At 44.5% G+C, this 26,590-nt stretch overlaps 1 protein-coding gene across 1 annotated transcript in view; it reads left to right on the forward strand.

Annotated features, from left to right (window-relative positions):
- The first annotated feature begins 1,620 nt into the window (after positions 1–1,620).
- PINX1 (PIN2 (TERF1) interacting telomerase inhibitor 1) overlaps positions 1,621–26,590 on the forward strand; it is a 456,732-nt gene continuing 431,762 nt past the window's right edge. The window contains exon 1 of the mRNA XM_069236164.1: positions 1,621–1,745. Within this exon, the coding sequence (XP_069092265.1) occupies positions 1,670–1,745 (76 nt within the window). The 5' untranslated portion in view covers positions 1,621–1,669. The remainder of the gene's footprint in view (positions 1,746–26,590) is intronic.

The raw sequence follows: 26,590 nt of genomic DNA on the forward strand, positions 1-26,590 counted from the left end.
CAGATCGAGTGAATTCAGGAAGTATGGTTCTATATATGTCACTTTTGGCTTCAAGGAAGGCTAAGAAGGCGTCCAAGAACAGACTGAGTCAATGGATTAAGGAGACTATTGGTCTTCCTATTCAAGTTCTGAGTTCCCTCAACCTCAGGGATTACAAGGTTGATCCACAAGATGGTTAGCTGCCTTTTAGAAAGAGTTTAAAGGTGTTACTCTGGAGGAGGCTTGCAGAGATGGAGCTTGGGCCTCAGAGAATACCTTTACAAGACATTACAGATTGCATGTGGTGTTGAACGATCAAAAGAACTATGGTTCGGGACTATTGCAATCAGAAATACCATGATTAAGTTTGTGGTTTTTGCATTTTTGGATCAGGGTGTTGGCAAATAAATTGCTCTGGTGTTCCATTACATCTTGATCTTTGCTGTACTTTTGTTCTTATCAAAGAACAAGCTCACAGCTTTGATATACTTCATGAGTTAATGACTGGGTCGAGTAGGACTATAAGTAATGAAGATTATCGGTAAGTAATCAGGACATTCCCCCACATAGCCTTTTGTGAAAAATGGACTGGATGCTCTGACCCCCCCCCACCCTTTGTATAGAAAATAAAAATAGTCTCTAGTTTGAGCTACACACGCACACATGTTCACTTTGATGTTTTGCACTCTCTTTGTTGTAGCACGGTTTGTTGGAAGCACGTGTTTGAACATTGTCTGATACATGGCAAATGATGTTCGGTATTCATTTACTATGTGCTTCTACCTATTATCTGACAAAATAATATAAAAAATGGAAAAAGATTAAAAGTACTTGTGCAATTTATTTGTAAGAGATTACCCGTTCGATGTACCTTTTTCACAAATTATTTTACTGATAACGGTAGGGGCATCTTCTCTTGTTACGCAGTGAGCTTATATCATCACATAAGATATGTGAGTGTACCACACTGGTCCCAAGTTTTAATGAGGAAAATTAGTGGGTTAATGCATCTACAGCAAAGGTCTGTATCATGCCACTTACAGATTTCCTCGTGAGATAGCTCCTACGACGTGACCTGGTAAATAAAGTTTACAGATTTCCCACATTCTGCCGATCTATGTAAATGCCAACAATATATGACTTAGAAATCAACCTAAAGCTTGTTTGTGATGCTATGTTTGGAGTGCAGACCAAATATATAATGTGACGCTATTAAAGGTGAAAAACTAACAAAATAGTCACCGAATATCATCCGCTGACCCCGCCCTGCATTGCAGTCGTTTTCATTTTAATGGACCGCTGCCACTGCTCTCGTCCGCTGTACATATTTAATGCCGCTTGCGTGTAAACTTTTCACCGAGGCCATTTACTCCTTTACCATATCTCTTTCCTTGCTGGGCGTTTTTTCTCCTAAATGTCCTATTTCCTGCATTACTTCCCTCAAAATGTATTTACACGTCATTCATACCCCCTTCTTCACTTTTCCAGGTGTATAACCTTGCGCGCCGCTCAAGATGTATCAGCTAGCAACACCTCCTGCGCATGCGTGGTGTCCCTAACTAGAAAGCACGCGCTTGCGCCATAGTGATGTGACTCTAGCGAGCTGCATTTGTCCCGCCGCTACCGCACATGCGCAGTATATGACGTAGCCAGGTCTAACGGGGGACCTGAACTTACTCTGTCGGGCCACATGCTTTTGTATGAAGGGATTCTATTTCCGGCTTTGAAACCTTTTTACCTTCCCAAGATGGCGATGCTGGCAGAGCGTGAGTGCTTATATATGTGGGGGTTCTTAGACTTTTTGCATCTAGCTACAGTTCGTTTAAGGGTTGTTCAGGGCTCCAACCACAGAGATCCCTATGAACTATTAGTAGCGCGTCTACTGTGTGAATCACATAGATGCCCTGCCGGTCCTTGAGGAAGGGACGTGCAGCCTGTCTCCACAGTTTGAGGATGGTCACATAGCATTGGTGCAATCCACAAATGGGAGTACTAACTTGTATCTACACCACATCAGTGTGGAGAGTATCCCTGATGTATCTATCTTGCGAGAAATTGATAGAACTATGTACTGTGAGTTGGCAGTACACACATGCTTGTGTCTTACTTTAATTTTCTCCGCAAGGTGTAACCATGCGGATAAAAGTTACTCAAGATGCCGACGAAATGTATTTGTCACAATATGTGTGAGTTCGTGAAAATTAAAACTGTTTTGCCAAAAATCTTCCCCATTTTGTGCACCCTTATTACTATCCCACCCTTCGGAAAAATGGATCCAAGTTGTGTAATTACTGTAAGTGGAGGAGGTAGCGGAGTTACTTAGAAGTCCTGTTTGTAATGTGTACTACAGGATCCCAGAAAAGTGACTGGTGCGATCATGAGCACTGCTGTACCCCTTTTACCAGCCTGCTCTCTCGCCCTCTCTTTACAACTTGGCTGAAAACATTTTTTGCTACAGAGGACTAATTCGCGAATTTGTCCTGCCCAATACAGAGAAGGCAGGTACTGAAACAAGCTATACTTTAATTGCGCCGCCTAGGGCATCTTTTTCAACAATAGATAGCTTAATTTGAGAAAAAAATAGAAAGTTTGTTTTGCCAACCACACAAAGTAGAACATTTTTGTGTTTTAGAAAAGTGAAACTCCACCCATTGATAGGATATAGGATGGCATTCGCTAGGAAAACAGACAATCTATTATTTCATTTCTACCATATGATACAAGCCATTCTAGGGGAAATTATTTCTCAGTATTAGTATTCTGTACGTTTAAATTTCTCTGAGATGACATGCAGCCATAAGCAAAAGAGCCTCTGCGTGTGATATCAATGAGAACACAACTTCTGCTTACTAAAGGTGGGCGAGGCACTGAAAGTTCAAGCCAAGTTCGAGCCTAAATCTTGTTTATCCTTGCACAAATCTAGCTTGTTTCCAGTGGCAGGGGATAGGCTGGAGGAGAGAGGCCCTCATGTTAGGCAGATTGACAAAGATGTCGTCCATAAGTAGTTGTGACGGAGCCCTGGAAATTCAGGAGTCTTCCAGGAGTAAGTGACACCGGCAGTGCTTTAAATGGAAAAATAGAAGTGCAGGTACTCTGTACCAGAGTACGTGCTGGTTTCTGAGAAGTGCCGGTACTCTCCAATTAAAAGTATTACGTTTTTCTTGAGATATGCCGGTACTCTCCCTCTCAAAATAAAAAAGTGCCGGTACTCAGTACCGGAGAGTACCGGCCCATTTAAAGCACTGGACACCGGTTTGGAGAAAAATGTGTCGGCATGGGATCATTGGTCAGGAGGGCATTTAACCTCCAAGGATTGTGAGCAACATATGCACATCCTCCACGTTCTTTGAAGAGCTACGGCTTAAACATGTAGAGGTCAGTGTTGCAAACTGAACTGTTACACTACTTATTATTTGTATGGCACTCATGCCATGGGTTGGTCTTGTGTTGTGCTTTGTGTGTATACCTTCACACAACTCGTCATTTTCTTGGCAACTTGTGTCGTTGTGCTCAGTCACAGAGAGTTGACTGAAATGCATGTTCCGAAGCACTTCCTGGCTTGGTTGAGTGTGTTCACTGAGTGGGTCATTTCATTTTGACTCTAGCTGTAAACTACTTTCAGGCTGAAAATGTGTAGTAACTCTGTTACTTCTTGTTTCTGCCATTTCTCTGGATTCAGAACAATGTGTGCTTAACCCATTTGTAATGTGGCAGAGCCTGGAGGAAAACCTTGTGTTTTACTCTGTTTATTTTGAGATCAGCCATCTTGCCAAACTGTTCCGACATTACAATGTCGGGGCTGCACACTGGCTGACAAGACTATCTATGTCACCCGGATAACGTGCTGGTAGATGTAGTCACAAACAGCCCAGTGTTTGGTAAGCTTTTATTTTTTTATGAAAATTAAATGGCTTCAAAAACAAGCATACACCACAGTGACTCGCAGTGTCATGTGTCGGGTCAAATGGTATTTTGTTGTTTAATTCGTCCACTTTAGTGTATAAATATACATAACACTCCATGAAGACGTAACATATTTCATGAAGGTCAAACATGTTTGACTTCACTGTTGTAGTTATCCATTCATATAGGTTGTGCATACCCGGTGGTTGTCTGTAGCCTATGTTATGCTGCGCCGTACATTCAACCTTCCTGAAGGTTGCATCCTCCAGTCAGTCTCAATGAGTTCTAGTCTTGCCTAAGATGATGTGTTATGAATAATATTTTATCTATGGTGTCATAAATGCAGTTTTTCCTCTGTTTGGGTAAATCCAAATGATAAAAGTATGTCTCACCATGGACACACATGCGCTTTTGCACACAAAAGTTACCCTTATTGTAATTCAGTGGTCTTCAAAGTTTTTAATGCTGACCCCACCCACTGTGGAAAAAAAAAAAAAACGTCATACCCTCCCTCCCCAATTTTTCACAATTATTCTATTAAATTGGCAATGTTTAAATATGTGTACACTTATTTAAAAATTGCAGTTACGTTACTGTTTTAAAAATGTAATCAAATTCATGATGCCAAACATACTATTCTGGCCAGGCAGGTCTTACTAACGTGTCAAGTATCCACAGCGTAGTTTTTAGAAATGGGGGTGGAGTGGGGGTTTTGAAGAGGATTTGAAATTTCTTCCCTTTTGACACCTACTTCCAGCTTGGATATAAATGAAAAAACTTGTTAGTGGTGGCCCATTACAGTGTGGTTTACTGTTGCTCGTTGTTTTCAGCTTGAAACAAATACTTGTTATTAGCAGAATGCTTCTTTTCGTTAGAGCTTGGTGCCCCCCCTGGGATCACTTGAGGCCCAACCGAAGGGGGCCTGCCCCCCACATTGAAGACCCCTGCTCTAATTACTTTGCACTGAATTTGCATTGTCCTTGAATTATTCCCTCAATCCAGTGCAATTCATCTAGCGACGTTACTCTATTTTATGGCTATTTGTAACTATGTTGTGCAGTGAATACGACAATATCAAGTGTGTCTGACTTAAGCAATTTTAGTGTTGCTATCTCCATCGAGTAAGCGTCCGTTGCAGTAAGATGACACCTTGGTCTGATCAGAATCTTGGTTCTGTAGCTCTTGTTCTTTCATGCCTGGGTACTGTGGGCACACCAAGGCAATGCTAGAGAATGCGCACGGACTGTATTATTAGATGCGCGCTTCTCATCTAGGTGCAGACAATCCCAAGCACCTGTCTGTCCATAAAAGCCCATGCGTTCTTTCATGTCTATTGTTAACTGTGATGGCTGTAATGATAGTGATTGGTCAAAGGACAGTATTCACATCTTGATTCCCCATTCAAACATTGCTGAGGTTGCATTGCTGGCTTAACTCTTTTGAAACCCCTTCTATGCTGTCTGTACAGCCTGGGTGACAGATGGATGTGCTGTCACCTTAACATTCATGTGCATCATCCAAAGCAAGCAAGATAGGCACATGAGTTAAGTGCTGCCTGTTAACATCTGTATGTGAGCTGCGGGCCAATACACCGGCTTCCTGTGGCTAATTGACCCTTTCATGATTTTGAAGGTCAATAAATCAAGTATCTTTTTCATTGGATGTTAATGCCAACAATTACAGTATTTAAAAACTGCAAATCTCCTGGTATAAAACACTTTAGAACACATATCTTAATGCTGCCTTTCTCATTTACTGGATTGCACCAGAGGTCAAAAGATTTAAAAAGATTCAAGATTTTTGCAGTGATTCACCGTTTGGATTTTTGAAGGGGAGTTTCAATCCAAGAGCCCTCTGAGCTCTTGCTCCACCACAAACTGATCTGAAATGCTGTTGGGAAGCATTTTTTCAGTCTTGCTTGGAGACACTTTTGATCTGTGTTCCATGTCTTTCGGGGATGGCAAAAAAAAAAATCCTTTAATGTGCTTTTGGTACTATTCATGATCAACCGATTGTGCCAATGCCACTAGTGGTGTAACTTTTTGCATTTGTTTTCTTCCTAGTCCCTATATTCTCTAAATTCTTAATACCTTCCCAGATCCACACTACCTTTTAGTTGGCAAACCAGACCTCTTTAGCTGTCTGGAGGACTTTATAACAGAAGTAAACCTAAGAATTAGTACAGAGAGAGTGAACTTTGGGGCCTCCCACTTAAGCCAATACTTTTATGGGTTATTCATGCTTTGCCATTGCTTGGATGAACTTTTCAGAAAGGCAGAGGCATTTTGTGGATGGTTAAGATGGGTTTCGTCGGTTGTTCATGCTTTTTCATTGCTTGGATGGATATTCATGAAGGAAAATGCATTTTGTGGATGGTTACATTGGGGTTGGTGTTAGGCTCAACTGTAGTAGGTTGTAATTCAGAATCGGTGGGTATTCTTAGATGTATTTTACTGACCTGTTGAAATTTTGACTACTGGTTTGTGTTTTTTTTTCCTTTAGTAAGTGCATCCTATTTGTGTTCATAACAGGCGAAGACTGTTAACCCTGGAACATTTGTTTCCTTTGCTTTGGTAACATAACAGCATGTTCAATTCTGTTTTTTTGTTCACAAAGTAAACAGATATATGCTTTCTTAAAGACCGTATATACCCTGAGAACATGTCCCTTTGCCAAAAGTATCTACTGTGCAATATTTAGCTTTTCGCGCTTTTTTTAAATCCCCCCAATTACAACAAAAACTTCATCTTTTTTTACTTTTTTCTTCTAATACAATTCTTTGAGGCTACAGCTCTCTGCTGTTGGAACCTGTTCAAAAAGTGTTTTGCGTGTTCACCGTTACTAGCAGGAAGCCACACAATGGAATGATACGCTGGTGTGCCTGTCACTGTTAAGGGCCCACTTCAAGATAGTGCCTACACATGTCAATCAGTCCTCACCAATTGGTTGGATTGATTGGATGTCTGGGCATGACGCATCTACCCCGAGAATAGGTAATCCTTTTGGATGCATTCACAATGTCCCCGTCATCACTCTGTGGACGTGGAATGTGTCAGTCTTGACACGTGTGTAATGATGTCGAATTCACGCTGTTCGTATAACTTCAGGTATATTTATTGCCATAAGACCGTAGCACGAAAACAATCCCTCGCCCACCTCCGGTCCTTTCCGTCGTCCCACTCCAACCGCCCCTTTTCCAAATGTAGAATTCTCGGCATGCACGCATTCTGAGAATTCTACAACACAACATATCCACACCCTTTACAAACAATGGATAACAGAATGGGGGATTGGAAAAGGGATTCTCTTAACACAAAAATAAATACTAAATAAGTAACTACATAAATACCAAAATCACAGGTTGCACATTAAAAACATATCGGAAACAAATCTCATAGAGTTAAAACAATATAGGATGTACGATCCTATATGAATTAAAAACTATATACAAAGTTTTACAGGATAACCTACATATGTAGTATGAATTAAAGTCTACTCTACACAACGTAATCTCATAAAAATCCTGGAGGTTTACGAAGCCTTAACCCTACTCTTTTTGTATGAACATTTTTTCCATTCATATCCATATGTGGTTCCAACTCTCTCTTGTTGACGTTCATTTTGCAAATCATATCCCTCCTGTACAACCACTCTTCCATTATTTAATAAGTCCTCATCACTCATAAGCAAAAAAACACTATTCTCATCTGGAACCCATCTCTGAGTCCATCTTTCTCTTCCCACTTCCATTACCTCTGCTATACAGAGGTGCTTTCCTTTTATTCCACCGTTCACCATTTTCCAAAATAACATGAAATTCACGTACATCTCTAACTAAATATGGTCCCTGGAATTTCATAAAACTATTTCCTGTACACGCCATTCTAATTTTCACCAGATCTCCCTTCTTAATATCCTTTTCCCAAACCGACAATGATGTCCCTGCACTCCTTTGGATCGAATCCCCTTCTTCCAAAACGGACACCAACCATGGTGGGTTAACTTTTGTGCATGCTTTCCTGCCTCTCATCTCCTCAAAAGGTATTTTACCCGTACCGCTGTATACAGTAGTGCGATACGCCCATACAAGGTCATTCACCATGGTATGTACATTCCTGCCACCCCTTATCGCCATGTTGATAGCTCCTTTTACCATCCGATTGCACCTCTCTACCATGCCATTTGCCTGTGGATTGTATAATGCAGTGCGGGAATGGTGTATCCCTGTCTGTTTGAGGAATCGTTCCATCTCATGAGAAACCAACTGTGTCCCATTATCTGTAATGAGTTTCATTGGACAACCCTCTTCATGAAATACTTCCTGCATTATCTTAATTGTTGCTCTGGTAGTAATCTCCTTCATACATTTTACTGTCAACCATTTTGAATGTACATCAATCATTACTAAAGCATACTTCTGATCCCATGGAACACCGGTTAAAGGTCCAATGAAATCCATGCACAAAGTATGCCACACTATGCCAGGATCTGGTATGGATCCAAATAAAGTTTGTCTGCCCACTTTCAATCTCTTCTCACTCTCCGCGCAATCAACACACCTTTCAACCCAATTACTAACATCACCATCAATCCCTGGCCACCTAAAATGTTCCTTTAGCCTTTTTTTCATTAAACTCTGACCTAAATGACCTTCGTGAACCAATCTAAACAGTTTGTATCTTACACCCACCGGAGGAACAAATCTGTCGCCCCTCACCACAATGTTCCTAGTAACAAGAGACAAATCCTCCAGAATCTTCGCATAGGGTCGAACCTGAGGGTTCAGTGTACTCTCTCTCCTTTCTCCACTAACAATTAAATCAATAACGCCCCTCATCACCTCATCTCTCTCCGTTTCCTCACACCACGTCTTCAACACTTGCAACCGCACCTTCGTTTTCATACTCCTGTATAGTTGTCTATCTACCTCCTGCCAATTCAATGGCAATCGAGATAGGCAATCTGCCTGAAAGTTACGCCATCCAGGGATGTATTCAATAGTGAATTGATACTCGTGTAACCTTGCAGCTAATCTGCCAGACGTGGAGACACCTTGTTAGCCCCCCCTGGTAACAGTACCCTCAACAGTGGTTTATGATCAGTGCGCAGTGTTAACTTACGTCCCCAAATATAAGTTCTGAAATACTCAATGCCCCACGAGGCAGCCAATGTCTCTCTTTCAATGACTGAGTAATTCCGCTCTGATTTGGTCAATGATCGTGATGCAAATGCCACAGTCTCTTCTCCTTTGCAAGAGTTCTGTGAAAGCACAGCTCCCAGGCCAATTGCACTCACATCCACTGTTATAATAGTTTTAGCTTCAACATTGAAAGGTACCAATACTTTAGCTTCACACATTTCTTTTTTCATGTTCTGAAAGGCCATTTCTTGTTCGTCTTCCCATTGGAATTTTTGCCCCTTGCATAAAAGTTTTCTTATACTTTCCGTTTTGTCGGCAAAATTCTTTATGAATTTGGAGTAGTAATCAATAAGTCCCATGAATGATCTTAATTGTTCTTTGTCCTGGGGGGATGGAACTTTTTCAATGGCCTCCAAAAGCTTCCTCATTGGCTTTACTCCTCGTTCTGAGAGGGTATATCCCAAATACTCAATTTCTTCAACAAAAAATTTACATTTTTCTCTTTTCAGCGTAATGCCTGCTCTCATAACTCTTTCTAACGCACACTTCAGTACTTGGTTGTGTTTTTCCAAAGTTTCCCCAAAAATCAAGATGTCATCTTGAAAGTACAGCACGTTATCAACCCTGTCAAACACATCACACATTATTCACTGAAACACACCTGCCGCAGAGGCCAACCCAAATGGCATCCTATTAAACTGAAAAACCCCTTCCAAAGTAATGAACGCTGTTAACGCTTTGGATTCTTCATGTAATCTGACCTGGTGATATGCACTTCTAAGATCTAACTTAGAAAAATATTTTCCACCTCTCAGAAGTAAAATAAATTTGTTAATGTTGGGTAACAGGTAATTATCCACCACTATATTTTGGTTGAGTGACCTGAGGTCGACACAGAATCTTAAAGACCCATCAGGCTTGCTTGTGCTGGCCAATGGGGAGATCCAACTTGATGTTTCAATTCGTTCTATGAGGCCCTCTTGTACCATGTCACAAATCATTTATTTTTTTTACCTCATTCCTTGCCTTGATAGAAACCTTCCTTAACCTATGTTGCACAGGAACTGCATCTTTCCTTAACATGATCTTGTGTGTATACCCTTTAAGTTCTCCTACTTTATCAGTGAAAACCACTTTGTATTCCTCCAATATGTTACCTAGGGTATTGTCTTGTAACATCATGACCCTATCATCTGTCCTAGGATCCAATCTTATGTGTAAATCATACTGGTGATGCCAACCCAGAATTGGTGGACCACTAATGGCTACATAGACCTTACCCTCAATTTGTCTCTCACCAAAGCCTATCTTGGCCAACATGTAACCAATTATATCTTGATACCCACCAGGATTGATATCTTTTGGTAGAAGACGCACATTGGGCCATTCTTTAACTAATAAACTCTTGGGCACAATTGTATATAGAGAACCAGAATCAATCATCAGTCGTACCTTTCTCCCACGCACCATGAAATTTGCCATCGGTCTGGGAGGTCTATGTATACTGCTCTTCTCCTGACCAGTGTTCTCTATGGATAAAACTCTATCTATTTCTTCACCTTCCTTTATACCATCTTGATGTATGACACCTACCCTAGACTTTCCACTATTCTTACACATGCGTGCAAAATGCCCCTTTTTGCCGCATTTCATGCAGTCTTTACCCAAAGCAAACCACGATTTTGAGTCTGCATTGTGAAACGTACTCCCACATCTTGTACACATTTTACTGTAAGTTTTGTTTACATTGTTATTCTTACTGCCACCCTTGAACATACGCACACCTTTTGTACTTGCCAAAACGTCATTGCCTTCTTTCATAACGCAAGTTGCATTTGTATCAGAACTGTCATTGAACACCCTCTCTTTCTTTTCCATCTCCCTCATACAATATCCGGATTGTTCAACTACTTTTGCTTATATCAATGGCATCCTTCAAAGACGGATTTTTGGCTGCCCATAACCTCTCCTGCATTTTTTTGCTATGACACTGAACGATTAATTGATCACGTATTAATTCTTCAATCATCACACCAAATTTGCATTTGATGGATAACTCTTTCAGCCTTGTAACAAATTCGTCGATGCTCTCCTCTGATCTTTGTGGCTGAGTATAAAATGTATGTCTCGCCATGACAATGTTGACTTCTTTCGAAAATCTTTTTTCCAGTCTTTTCCTCGCCTCCTTATATACATCAGTTTCCGGTTGCCCATCCGGTCCTAATATTAGAGGTAAGTACTTAAATATGCGTTGACCTTCCTGTCCGATAGTACTTAAAAGAATGGCTTTTTTTTCTCGCTGGTCTCAAATCCTGGCTATCCAATGCCACCAAATAATTCTCAAAAATGTCAATCCACTCATCCCAAGGAATAGGTGGATTTCTTGGTTGTGCAAGAAACAGGGGAGGTGGCACTATACCTTGCGTATTGGTAGCCATGGTAATTTACAATGTAAATATCAGACAGTATATTGTTTTCGTGTGATGTACAACGCATTTACTGGTGTTCAACCAACCTTTCGGGTAATACGAGTTCAAAGAAACACTTTTAGCTGAACTGGACAAAACAAAGCACTGTGTGTGCAAACAAGTCTTATGAATACGGACCTAGATTATATTTGACAGTAGTTGTAGGCAGTCACAAATCTGTGTAGTACGCTGATATAATATCGCCAACCAATGGTATGTATTGTAAATGGCAGCTGTACAGATGTTTACATTTTGCTGTCCAATCTTCAAAATAGGAATCCTATTTCCTACTCCCAAGATGGCCGCCACATTGTCTAAAGGTTCTTTTTTTTTTTTTTACAGGCGGTGGGGGTTGTACCAAGGATATAATTCCAACTTGTATTTTCTACCCCCAAGATGGCCGCCACGAAGTTTTCTTTACAGACAGTGGGGGTTACTTCAACAATCTCGTACATTGCATTGGAAATTGTTTTCCTGCATACTAGTTTTCAATGCGTCTCAAGGTTTATGGGCGGTGACAAATTATTGATTTTTACGTATAGTACAATCTGATTTTCACCTGACAGAGAAATCGCTGTAGTCTGCTGAGGATTGCAGGTTCAACTTCCTGACGTCTCCGTGCCACGGTGATGTGGAGATGGAGGTAGGCGCTCGTCGCCAATGTAACGATGTCGAATTCACGCTGTTCGTATAACTTCAGGTATATTTATTGCCATAAGACCGTAGCACCAAAACAATCCCTCACCCACATCCAGTCCTTTCCGTCGTCCCACTCCAACCGCCCCTTTTCCGAATGTAGAATTCTCAGCATGCACGCATTCCGAGAATTCTACAACACAACGTGCCTCAATGTAGCACACACATATGTGAGCTTGCATCGTCAAAAACACTTCCCACACCACCCAAAAAAAAGGTAACTGTTAATATTTATTGAAGAAGTCGCCCTACAACCAGAACATGGCTATCCACCAGCCATTCAGCTGCCAGCTGACATCCCTGGAATGCTAGCTCTGAGACTGGAACACAATAAGTACCTAGTTCCAGACGAGTGAACACAGTAAAATCTGCAAGCTCATAACAAGGCCGTACTCCCAGCTTCTGTATTGTTCTAGTGTAAAAGGTTGCTTTGTTGTGGTATTTTGTTCTTAGGACAGCCATACATTTCAACAGACCTGACTCTGATGGGAGACTCACAATTTTTTTAACCCTTTAATGAATTTTTCTAGCAGTCTTCAACCTGAAAATTGCCTCTGCTGCCACATAAGTTAAGGGGAAAATACACTCGTTGTTTCCCTTCAAAATATCCTGTGTCCCTTTTCTGAAATATTTGCATGTGTAACCAGCTGAAAACATCACACACAAAACAGCCCAATTATTACCAAAAAGAATATCCTTGTTAAAAAAAAAAAAACAGAACTATTGGCTTTCCCAGTGCGTGTTGAGCTTTAGTCGCCCATCCAACAGTGGGGTCAGTGATTTTACCATTCTGTTCAACCTTATGGCAGGGACGCCCACTTCCCCAGTCAGTTCGTAACTAAAGCCTTAAGCATCTCCTCTCTTGAAAAATATTCAAATCCTATTAATTGGTGCTTGACTCGGATTTGTCTGCCAAGAATCCCATCACGTCCATGCGGTGTGCAGGGAAAGATTTTCATTTGCGCAGGGAAATATTTTCATTTGTGTGTTGCCTTCCTAAGCCCCATCTCAATGCAGAATCAGTCAAGAATGTATTTCTATATTTTCTCGAGGCTGCAGGGACGCCGGTCTCTCTCTCTCTCTCTCTCTCCCCTTTTCTCACACACACACACACACACACACACACACACTCTTTCTCTCACTCTCGCACACAAATGCACTATCTCGTTCTCTGCAGCATCACATGACCACTAAAATGAATGTAACGCAATATACGTTACATTTCTACGTTTTAAATAAAGCACATAGCTTAAAGATTACCATATTTCAAACCTTAAGACCGTGAAGACATAGGTTTGTGAGGTTGGTGGCATGGATTATGCCACAGTGTGAGTTTATAACTCACAATGGATACATCACATTTTCCCAAAGAACACTGACATGTTTTTTGCAAAGTGCCTAGCTGTGGATTTTGGCATCTAGCTCAGCCGGCACCAGAGGAAACCTAACAAACCTATGTATCTTTGAAAACTAGACACCTAGGGGAATGCAGAATGGGCTGACTTGTGGGGCTCTCACCAGGTTCTGTTGCCCAGAATCCTTTACAAACCTCAAAATTTGGCAAAACAAACATGTTTTCCTCACATTTTGGTGAAGGAAAGTTCTGAAATCTGAGTGAAGCCACAAACATCTTTCCACCCAGCATTCCCACAAGTCTGATAAAAATAGTACATCACTTGTGTGGTAGGCTGTGAGAGAACAGGGTTGATTGCAGAGGCCCCCTAACTTTTTTCCCCCATTTTCCACTTTTTACTGGTGTTAAATCAGTATGCAAATTAGGCTAATTATAATTGGCTAAGTCAACCTACCTAGAAGTCCCTAGTATATGGTAGGGCATTTAGGTGTAGGGGCCCCAGCATAGGTTGTGCACCCATAGGTGCACTGCTGAGGTGCCCAGTGTCATTTTAAAGGCAGGCCTGTCTTGCTGGCTGCTTTTAAATTAAAGTTATACGCAAATTCGACTTTGGAATTAAAAGTAGTTCCAAAGTCTTAAACTAGCTTATTTTTACATAGGGCACACCTTAGGGGGTGACATATGTGCCCCTAGGGCTGGGTGCCATGTAAATATAAGCAGTGACCTTATAAAAAATAGTTTTATAAGCCCTGGTGAGGTAAAACAGCCAAATTAGTTTCCCCCTCATTGTAGTGAATGGCCTCCATAGTCTAGAATGGGGATACTTTATTTTAATTTAAAAAGTCCCCTTAAGAATAGATACCAAGAGTTTGGTATCAAATTAATTGTTATAATAAGTCCCACAACTTCCAGTTGTTGGATTTAATATAACTTGTTCATGTAAGGAGTTTTAAACTTTACCTGAAAAGTTGCCAAATTCAGCCCTGCAGTGTTTTTGCTGCTTTGCTCTGATTGGCCAGCCTCTGGCAGCCTGGCCAGGCTGACCTGATGAGGTGTGAAGTGGCCTGGCTTCACACAAAGAGATGTGCCTGTGGGAAGAGATCTCCCCTCAGCAGATGGTGAGGCAGTAAGGGGAGGGCTGCCAAATTGGTCCTCAAAGGCAAGAAAGGACATTTGGAGCAACACAGCAACACCCCCACATCCTGCAAACCCAGACAATTAGGTGCCCCCTTGATGATTAGATCAGGAGAGGGGTGTGTTTAGGATTTTTAGCCACACCAGTGGGTGGGCTCAACCAGATGTAAACTCCAAACATCAATTTGAGCCATGATGGATTTTTGAGGAATGTTGCTTCCTGGGATTGATTTTTGCCACACTTCCCAGGAAGTGGTCAGCACAGGGGAAAGGACCCTGCACCTGATTGGAGAACCAGGACCCCCCTGTTTTTCACCCAGGAGAAAGGATAAAACTGGCAGACCTGCACCCACACCTCAGATCCCCATCAGATTCCAATAAGGAAGAACTACAGGAGAAGTAGGACTGCCCTGCTGGACCCCTGGCCTGCACCTGGACCCTGCACTCTGAAGGACTGCGCCAGCTGCACACTTGGGCTTCACCGCAAGAAGGACTTTGCCTGGCTTCAACTGGTTCAAGGAGGGACACCCTGTTTGCTACATGTGAAAAATTGCTAACCAGAGTCCCCTGCACCAACTCCTGAAGAAACCAACCAGCTGACCACTGTCCAGTGGCCAAAAAGGAGTTTGCGCCAGGTGCATTCTGGGAGTTGTAGTCCACACCCCCCAAGGATCATCTCAGAGCTTCTGGAATCTTGGGGTGAGCTGTGGACCCCAAAAGAACCTTAAAGGAACATCTGGAAGAAGATCCAGAAGTTTGGAGAACTTTTGAAAAAAAGCTCCATAGAGAGACCAACCCGCTGCTGCAACTCTTGCCTCAACCGCGACTCGGCCTGACTTGCAGGTTAATCCCGGTGAAGAAAATCTCCCAAAAAGAGACTAAGTCTGAACATAGGAAGTTGACCGGGACCTCCTAGCCAGCGTATCTGAGGAGGGCTCCAAGGACGTCGGATCAAGATCCAGGTTTGCCCCGGTCGAAGGATTTTCAACTCGAAAAAACGACTAAGTTCGAAGGTAAAAATCTCCACCGAGGGCTCCCGCGACGTGTATCTGAGGAAGTGTTCCAGGAAGTTGGATTTGACTGGCAGGTTCGTCCCGCTGAAGAAAATCTTCAGAAAAACGACTAAGCCCGAAGGTAAACTTTTGACCAAGGCCTCCGGCGGTCTGTAGCCGAGCCAGGCTCCATCGCGGTCAGCCTTAAACTTTGACTTTGCCCTGGTCGAGGTGCGACCAGATTACCAGATTGGCGCTTTTTGTTTCTAGGCGCTAGAAAACAATAATTCTTTAAAAATTCATATCTCCGGTTCCCCCTATCTGATTTTATTCTTTTTTTGTGTCATTTTAAAGATAAAAATATTATCTATTTTTATAAATTGATTTTTAAATCGTTTCCTGTGTTTTATTTAATTACTGTTTTGTGATATTTGAATGCATTACACTCCGTCTCTTAAGTTAAGCCTTGTCGATCGTTGCCAAGTTACCAAGGGTTGAGCTGGGTTTCATTTACTGAGACCTAACTGGACCAAAGTGGAGGTTAGTGGCCTATTGCTAAGTGTAGGTACCTACCTGCCCTTACCAATAACCCATTTTCCAACATTTTTGGTGTGCAGTGGTGGGATCCTGTACTTGTGTTCAGTATCACATTACAATTTTAAGTAGAGCAAATTAAAAATCCTTTAAATTTTCCTAGTGCAAAAATTGTTTTTAATTTTTAATTTGGATTAATTTCAATAATTTAATTTTTGTGATTTTTCTAAATTCTTGTTCCCAATTTTTGCAAAATGTTTTTGTTGACACAAAACTAGGGACCCATGGAGCTTGATCTGGCTAGCCTACCCACACTGACAGTAGTCCAGCTTAGGGGGTTGTATACTGCAAGGGGGTTGCCTGCAACCACTGACCTCAGGAAGCATGTCCTGATCAAATCCCTGACAGCATGGGCTGAGGCCCAAGAAGTAAGCCCAGAGGAAGCTCCAGCGGAGGAAGAAGCAGGGGAGGATGCTAGCTCCAACCACTCAGGGGAGGGAGGGCACCTGAGCCTAAGTGAGGAGGAGGAAGACCGTTCCTCACTACACACAGTCACTAGGGGCATACCCAAAGCTAGTTGGGGGAATGGGGTCCCTTCAGGAGGAGATATCCTATCCCTCAGGGAAAGAGAGCTGGAGGCCCAGCTAGCATTTATAGCTTTGGAGGCAGAGAAGCTGGCCCTAGAAAAGAAAAAGTGGGCAAAGAAAGAGAAAAGAGATGGTGGCAGCGACAGAGAAGCTGAGGTGTCCATGGATGTTTTTTTTTGCCCCAGATTACCCAAGGGGGTGGTTCTTGCTTATGTAGAGGGGGATGACATAGACAAGTGGTTGGAGGCCTTTGAGACGGCCCTCCAAATGAGAAGGGTTAGGCCTCAATACTGGGGTTCACTTTTATGGGAGTTGGTCCCCCACTCAGGGAGGGATAGGCTTCCGGCCTTAAGTGGGAAGGAGGCAGATTCATACCCTAGTATGAAGTGGTGCTTACCCAAAAAGTTTGGTCTGACCCCAGAGCAGTATAGGATGAAGTTCAGGGACACCCAGAAGGTCAGTACCCAGTCTTGGGTTGACTTGGTAGACACCTCACTTAAGGCACTAGAGGGCTGTATTCATGGTAACAAAGTAAATACTTATGAGGGGTTATACAATCTGATCATGAGAGAGCACATCCTGACCAATTGTGTCCAAGAAAGGTTACGCCAGCATCTAGTGAACTGTAAGCTGACCAACCCTAGAGAACTAGTGGAGGCAGCTGATGAGTGGTTGAGAACCAGGGTGGTTGTCAAGTCCCAGGGGGGAGACTCCAAGCAGGGGTGGGTCAGGACCCAAAAGCCTAAGCAGGGAGGTGGTAAGCCCACCACAGAGACTCCTTCTGTACCCCAGAACCCGAAGAAGGGGGAGAGTAAATTCCACTCCCACAAGCAGAGACCGGGAGACTCGGGGTTAAAAAAGCTCTTGGACAGTAAGGCTTGCTTTGACTGTCAGTAGACAGGTCACTTCAGAGGAGATGCAGCCTGTCCAAAGAAGGTGGTTAGCACTGAGCTGTCCATTGTAGCCATGGAGGAGGAGGACTCAGATGATGAAGTACTCCTAGCATTGGGTTGGGAGACAGGACCAGATGGTAAGCTGGTGATCCCTGAGGGTGGGAGTAGGCACTTTCACCCCATTCAGGTGAATGGGATCCCTACCACTGGCCTGAGAGACACCTGTGCCAGTCACACTATAGTGAGTGACCGGTTAGTGACCCCAGACATGTATGTCCCAGGAGAGACCAGGAAAGTCAGGATAGCCACAGGGGAGGTACCCTCCAAATGTGTAGCCATAGTGCCCCTAAAGAGGGAGGAGGGAGGATATCCTTGGCTGGTTTAGGGTGGTAGTCAGTGCTGACCTCCCCCTAGATTGTATCCTGGGTAATGACCTCCCAGAGGTGAGACTGGTCCCAGATGGGGCAGTTGCCCAGGGCGCCCACCCAACCCAAAGTCCTGGGGAGTCAGTCCCTACAGTTAGGAGACAGGGGTCTCCAAGAAAAAGAAAGAAGAAAAAGAAGGGTGGGCCACTCTTAAAGAGAGTTCCAGGGAGCCAAAGGCCTTCTGTCCCAGTAGGGGGGGAGCCCAGAGTTGGTACTGGTGAGGCCTCACCTGACCCCAACGAAGTCCTGAGTAGTCAGGCAGCTGTCCAGATGCAGGGTGTTGCCCCTGCACTGACAGAAGGGAGAGTGGAAGGAGGGTGTCTGCCACAGGAGGTGGTAGCCCCCCACTCTAGACAGCAAGAGGGGTGTCGGGACCCCACAGTTGCCCCTAAAGCAGCTCAGCCACCTGTCAGTGGAGAGCGTAGGGTGTGGTTCTGGGTACTGACAGCTGTCAGTAGGCTCTGCTGGGTGCTAGCCTTCCTGGCAGCACTGTACTTGGCCTGGGAGGCAGACCCCAGGGCCAATAGCAAAGTAGGCCCCCTGACCCTGTTGGTCATGGTGGGGTTGCTCAAGTGTTGGGTGACCTCTTTGGGTAAGCTAGATTTTGCCCTAGCAAAGCTAGGAGTAGGGGAGGTGGGCACCTCACTACCCAAGTTGGCAGAGAGATAGTAGGATGACCCCCCTAGAGGGAAGTTTCAGTTTGAGATGGGTCCTTTCACTGTTGGGATGGATTCACTACCCAGAGGGAGTGACCATGGCAGGAGGATGTAAGGCAGAGTAGGCACTGCAAAGGGACAGCCTGTTCTCTTCACTGACTTCCTCGCCTGACAAGCCAGGAAGACTCTCCCAGGGTTGGGCTGAGTCTCCTGGGCGTGTGGGCTGGGGGTGGGGGGGCTTGTGTGAGAGAACAGGGCTGATTGCAGAGGCCCCCTAACTTTTTGCCCCCTTTTTACTGGTGTTTTCCTGACTCTGATGGTGCCCTGGGTACTGCTAACCAGTCCCATGGCCTGTGCTCTGTGTAAAATCAGTATGCAAATTAGGCTAATTATAATTGACTAAGTCAACCTACCTATAAGTCCCTAGTATATGGTAGGGCATGTAGGTTTAGGGACCCCAGCATAGGTTGTGCACCCGTAGGTGCACTGCCGAGGTGCCCAGTGTCATTTTAAAGGCAGGCCTGTCTTGCTGGCTTTTTTAAAATTAAAGTTATATGCAAATTCGACTTTGGACTTAAAAGTAGTTCCAAAGTCTTAAACTATCTTATTTTTACATAAAATTCACCCCTAAGGTGTGCCCTATGTGGCCCTAGGCCTGGGTGCCATGTAACTTTAAGCAGGGACCTTAAAAAAATAGTTTTATAAGCCCTGGTGAGGTAAAATAGCCAAATTTGTTTTTCCCTCATTGTAGTGAATGGCCTCCAAAGGCTAGAATGGGGAGACTTTATTTTAATGTTAAAAGTCTCCTTAAGTAATAGATACCAAGAGTTTGGTATCAAATTAATTGTTATAATAAATCCCACAACTTCCAGTTGTTGGATTCAAAATAACTTGTTCAGGTAAGGAGTTTTAAACTTTACCTGAAAAGTTGCCAACTTCAGCCCTGCAGTGTTTTTGCTGCTGTGCTCTGATTGGCCAGCCTCTGGCAGCCTGGCCAGGCTGCCTTGATGAGGTGTGAAGTGGCATGGCTTCACACAAAGAGATGTGCCTGTGGGAGGATATCTCCCCTCCGCAGATAGTGAGGCAGGAAGGGGGAGGGCTGCCAAACTGGTCTTCAAAGGCAGAGAAGGACATTTGGATCAACCCAGCAACACCCCCACATCCTGCAAACCCAGAAAGTTAGGTGCCCCCTTGATTAGATTAGGAGAGGGCAGGAGAGGGGTGTGTTTAGGATTTTTAGCCACACCAGTGGGTGGGCTCAGCCAGATGTAACCTCCCAAACATCACTTTGAGCCATGATGGATTTTTGAGGAATGTTGCTTCCTGGGATTGATTTTTGCCACACTTCCCAGGAAGTGGTCATCACAGGGGAAAGGACCCTGCACCTGATTGGATAGCCAGGACCCCCCTGTTTTTCATCCAGGAGCAAGGATAAAACTGGCAGACCTCCACCCACACCTCAGATCCCCATCAGATTCCAACAAGGAAGAACTAGAGGAGAAGGACTGCCCTGCTGGACCCCTGGCCTGCACCTGGACCCTGCACTCTGAAGGACTGCACCAGCTGCACACTTGGGCTTCACCACAAGAAGGATTTTGCCTGGCTTCAACTGGTTCAAGTAGGGACTCCCTGTTTGCTACAGGTGAAAAATTGCTAACCAGAGTCCCCTGCACCAACTCCTGAAGAAACCAACCAGCTGACCACTGTCCAGTGGCCAAAAAGGAGTTTGCGCCAGGTGCATTCTGGGAGTTGTAGTCCACACCCCCAAGGATCATCTCAGAGCTTCTGGAACCTTGGGGTGAGCTGTGGACCCCAAAAGAACCTTAAAGGAACATCTGGAGGAAGATCCAGAAGTTTGGAGAACTTTTTAAACAAAGCTCCATAGAGGGACCGACCTGCTGTGGCAACTCTAGCCGGCTTGCCTCAACCGCGACCCGGCCTGACTTGCAGGTTCGTCCTGGTGAAGAAAATCTCCAAAAAAGAGACTAAGGGGGTTATTACAACTTTGGAGGAGGTGTTAATCCGTCCCAAAAGTGACGGTAAAGGGACGGATATACCACCAGCCGTATTACAAGTCCATTATATCCTATGGAACTCGTAATACGGCTGGTGGTATATCCGTCACTTTACCGTCACTTTTTGGACGGATTAACACCTCCTCCAAAGTTGTAATAACCCCCTAAGTCCAAATGTAGGAAGTTGACCGGGACCTCCCAGCCAGCATATCCGAAGAGGGCTCCAAGGACGTCGGATCAAGATCCAGGTTTGCCCCGGTCGAAGGATTTTCACCTCGAAAAAACGACTAAGTCCGAAGGTAAAAATCTCCACCGAGGGCTCCCGCGACGCATACCCGAGGAAGGGTTCCAGGAGGTTGTATTGGATTGGCAGGTTCGTCCCGCTGAAGAAAATCTTCAGAAAACAATAATTCTTCAAAAATTCATATCTCCGGTTCCCCTTATCCGATTTTATTCGTTTTTGTGTCATTTTAAAGATAGATTATATTTTTATTTTTATAAATTGATTTTGGATTTTTAAAGTGTTTCCTGTGTTTTATTTTATTACTGTTTTGTGATATTTGAATGCTTTACACTGTCTCCTAAGTTAAGCCTTGTCGCTTGTTGCCAAGCTACCAAGGGTTGAGCTGGGTTTAATTTACTGAGACCTCACTGGACCTAAGTGGAGGCTAGTGGCCTATTGCTAAGTGTAGGTACCTACCTGCCCTTACCAATAACCCATTTTCCAACATAGGCCTAGTACCCGCAACAGGAAACGCCCCAAAACGCAACATGGACACATCACATTTTTACATTGAACTCTGGCGTGTTTTTAGGAAAGCGCCTAGATGTGGATTTTGGCCTCTAGCTCAGCCGGCACATACACAAACCTAGCAACCATGTGCATTTTTGAAAACTAGACAAACTAGAGGAATCCAGAATGGGGTGTCTTGTGGGGCTATCACCAGATTCTGTTACCCAGAATCCTTTGCAAACCTCAATGTGGCAAACAGAACACTTTTCCCTCACATTTCGGTGATGGAAAGTTCTGAAATCTGAGGGGAGCCACAAACGTCCTTCCACCCAGCATTCCCACAAGTCTCCTGATAAAAATGATACCTCACTTTTGTGGTAGGTCTAATGCCCACGACAGGAAACAACCCAAAACGCAACATGAACACATAACATTTTTACATTGAAATCTGCTGTGTTTTTTGGAAAGTGCCTAGCTGTGGATTTTGGCCTTTAGCTCAGCCGGAACCTAGGGAAACCTAGCAAACCTATACATTTTTTAAAACTAGACATCTAGGAGGATCCAGAATGGGGCGACTTGTGGGGCTCTCACCAGGTTCTGGCACCTAGAATCCTTTGCAAACCTCAAATTTGCACCAAAAAAAAAACCCTTTTCCCTCACATTTTGGTGCTGCAAATTTCTGGAATCTGAGAAGAGCCACAATCTTTCTTCCACCCAGCATTCTCCAAAGTCTCCCGATAAAAATTGTACCACTTGTGTGGTTAGGCTTAGTGCCCACAACAGGAAATTCCCCAAAACACAACGTGGACACATCACATTTTCCCAAAGAAAAGTGACATGTTTTTTGCAAAGTGCCTAGCTGTGAATTTTGGCCTCTAGCTCAGCCGGCACCGAGGGACACCTAGAAAATCTATATATTTTTGAAAACTAGACACTTAGGGGAATCCAGAAAGGGGTGACTTGTGGGGCTCTCACCAGGTTCTGTTACCCAGAATCCTTTGCAAACCTACAAATTTGCAAAAGAACACTTTTTACTCACATTGCGGTGATGGAAAGTTCTGGAATCTGAGGGGAGCTGCAAACTTTCTTCCATCCAGCCAAGTCTCCCAATAAAAATTGTATGTCACTTGTGTAGCTGGGCCACGACGGGGAAGGGTCCAAAACACAAAATGGACACAACAAAATTATCTATTACAAAACTACCTGTTTTTACAGGGGGGCACATGTGTTTTTGGTCCCTGATGTAGCGATCATCTAGGGAAACCTACCAAACCCAGACATTTTTGAAAACTAGACACACAGTGGAGTTCAGGGAGGTGTGGCTTGCATGGATCTCCCAACATTTTCGTACCCAGAATCCCTTGCAAACCTCAAATTAGGTAAAATAAAAAAAATCACATTTTCCTCACACTTCTTTGTGGGAACACTGCACCAGCACAAATTTCCTAGTCACTATTTACACTGCCAGCCAAGCGCCACTCCACGCACACTGCCAGCCAAGCGCCACTCCACGCACACTGCCAGTCAAGCGCCACTCCACGCACATTGCCAGTCAAGCGCCACTCCACGCACACTGCCTGCCAAGTGCCACTCCATGCTCACCGCCATCACTTTTTTGACAAAAAAGAAAACACTAACTAATTATAAGTACAAAACTACAAACACAAAAGCTCTAACTAAATACATGACAGTAATGGCAACAGTGAAACTGAACAAAATATATAAAACAATATAGAACATGCAGTTTATGCTCATGGTAGGTCACAATAATTCTTTTGGGTGTGGTAACATCTGAAATAGCCAGCCACACACAGCCCAGGCTTAGAAGGACAATTGGGGCTGCACATACAAGTCTCCCTCCGGATAGCTCTTCGGCAACAGACTCTACATTTGTTAGCGGGAAAGTCTTTTTTTTTTGGGCGTGGGAGGAGTGTGATCAGGAAAGTGTTGATCTTTCAATCTAGCCTCATCCTCCACCACTGATTCTCTAGGAACTCTTGCCTGTTGTGCCACAAAAAGGTTCTCTATCACAGACTCCTGAAATTTAACACATTTAATCCTTGACTCTGGTTAACAATCCTTGAACACAATAAAAGCATTAAAAGTTGCTAAATTGAAGAGCTGAATAGCTAATTTTTTAATACCAAACGTAAGACTTGCAAACACCAATGTAAGGTTCCAACCTCTGATCTACTCTACACCACTCGTGCTTATTGTAGTCCAAAATGCATGCAGGTTTGTGCACGTCAGCAACCTGACCCCAAACAGTAACAGGGGGAAGTATGCTTATCATGGCTGGTAGTCAGCATGTAGACATCCCTCCTGTGTGCAAATTTCACAGCTAGCAGCTCATCATTACGCAAGGCACTGCACTGTCTCCTCACGTTTTTTTTTATTTTTACACAAAAACTCCCTTGGATAGCCTTTACGGTTAGAACGAATTGTGCCAAAAGCAACAGTGTCCACCTTGACCAATTCCCTGAACAATTGCACTCCAGTATAGAAGTTATCTAGGTACAAATGGTGACCTTTGTTATACAGTCGTTGTAAGGAAATGCCTCCTTGGCATGGTTGCCCCCTGACTTTTTGCCTTTGCTGATGCTATGTTTACAATTGAAAGTGTGCTGAGGCCTGCTAACCAGGCCCCAGCACCAGTGTTCTTTCCCTAACCTGTACTTTTGTATCCACAATTGGCAGACCCTGGCATCCAGATAAGTCCCTTGTAACTGGTACTTCTAGTACCAAGGGCCCTGATGCCAAGGAAGGTCTCTAAGGGCTGCAGCATGTCTTATGCCACCCTGGAGACCTCTCACTCAGCACAGACACCCTGCTTGCCAGCTTGTGTGTGCTAGTGAGGACAAAACGAGTAAGTCGACATGGCACTCCCCTCAGGGTGCCATGCCAGCCTCTCACTGCCTATGCAGTATAGGTAAGACACCCCTCTAGCAGGCCTTACAGCCCTAAGGCAGGGTGCACTATACCATAGGTGAGGGTACCAGTGCATGAGCATGGTACCCCTACAGTGTCTAAACAAAACCTTAGACATTGTAAGTGCAGGGTAGCCATAAGAGTATATGATCTGGGAGTCTGTCAAACACGAACTCCACAGCACCATAATGGCTACACTGAAAACTGGGAAGTTTGGTATCAAACTTCTCAGCACAATAAATGCACACTGATGCCAGTGTACATTTTATTATAAAATACACCCCAGAGGGCACCTTAGAGGTGCCCCCTGAAACTTAACCGACTATCTGTGTAGGCTGACTAGTTTTAGCAGCCTGCCACAAACCGAGACATGTTGCTGGCCCCATGGGGAGAGTGCCTTTGTCACTCTGAGGCCAGTAACAAAGCCTGCACTGGGTGGAGATGCTAACCCCTCCCCCAGGCAGGAATTGTCACACCTGGCGGTGAGCCTCAAAGGCTCACCTCCTTTGTGCCAACCCAGCAGGACACTCCAGCTAGTGGAGTTGCCCGCCCCCTCCGGCCAGGCCCCACTTTTGGCGGCAAGGCCGGAGAAAATAATGAGAAAAACAAGGAGGAGCCACTGGCCAGTCAGGACAGCCCCTAAGGTGTCCTGAGCTGAAGTGACTCTAACTTTTAGAAATCCTCCATCTTGCAGATGGAGGATTCCCCCAATAGGGTTAGGATTGTGACCCCCTCCCCTTGGGAGGAGGCACAAAGAGGGTGTACCCACCCTCAGGGCTAGTAGCCATTGGCTACTAACCCCCCAGACCTAAACACGCCCTTAAATTTAGTATTTAAGGGCTACCCTGAACCCTAGAAAATCAGATTCCTGCAACTACAAGAAGAAGGACTGCCCAGCTGAAAACCCCTGCAGCGGAAGACCAGAAGACGACAACTGCCTTGGCTCCAGAAACTCACCGGCCTGTCTCCTGCCTTCCAAAGATCCTGCTCCAGCGACGCCTTCCGAAGGGACCAGCGACCTCGACATCCTCTGAGGACTGCCCCTGCTTCGAAAAGACAAGAAACTCCCGAGGACAGCGGACCTGCTCCAAGAAAGGCTGCAACTTTGTTTCCAGCAGCTTTAAAGAACCCTGCAAGCTCCCCGCAAGAAGCGTGAGACTTGCAACACTGCACCCGGCGACCCCGACTCGGCTGGTGGAGACCCGACACCTCAGGAGGGACCCCAGGACTACTCTGATACTGTGAGTACCAAAACCTGTCCCCCCTGAGCCCCCACAGCGCCGCCTGCAGAGGGAATCCCGAGGCTTCCCCTGACCGCGACTCTTTGAATCCAAAGTCCCGACGCCTGGGAGAGACCCTGCACCCGCAGCCCCCAGGACCTGAAGGACCGGACTTTCACTGGAGAAGTAACCCCCAGGAGTCCCTCTCCCTTGCCCAAGTGGAGGTTTCCCCGAGGAACCCCCCCCTTGCCTGCCTGCAGCGCTGAAGAGATCCCGAGATCTCTCATAGACTAACATTGCGAACCCGACGCTTGTTTCTACACTGCACCCGGCCGCCCCCGCGCTGCTGAGGGTGAAATTTCTGTGTGGGCTTGTGTCCCCCCCGGTGCCCTACAAAACCCCCCTGGTCTGCCCTCCGAAGACGCGGGCACTTACCTGCAAGCAGACCGGAACCGAGGCACCCCCTTCTCTCCATTCTAGCCTATGTGTTTTGGGCACCACTTTGAACTCTGCACCTGACCGGCCCTGAGCTGCTGGTGTGGTGACTTTGGGGTTGCTCTGAACCCCCAACGGTGGGCTACCTTGGACCAAGAACTAAGCCCTGTAAGTGTCTTACTTACCTGGTTAACCTAACAAATACTTACCTCCCCTAGGAACTGTGAAAATTGCACTAAGTGTCCACTTTTAAAACAGCTATTTGTGAATAACTTGAAAAGTATACATGCAATTTTGATGATTTGAAGTTCCTAAAGTACTTACCTGCAATACCTTTCGAATGAGATATTACATGTAGAATTTGAACCTGTGGTTCTTAAAATAAACTAAGAAAAGATATTTTTCTATACAAAAACCTATTGGCTGGATTTGTCTCTGAGTGTGTGTACCTCATTTATTGTCTAGGTGTATGTACAACAAATGCTTAACACTACTCCT

This window comes from Pleurodeles waltl, chromosome 5 (assembly GCF_031143425.1).
Source record: "Pleurodeles waltl isolate 20211129_DDA chromosome 5, aPleWal1.hap1.20221129, whole genome shotgun sequence".
NCBI classification, from domain to species: domain Eukaryota; kingdom Metazoa; phylum Chordata; class Amphibia; order Caudata; family Salamandridae; genus Pleurodeles; species Pleurodeles waltl.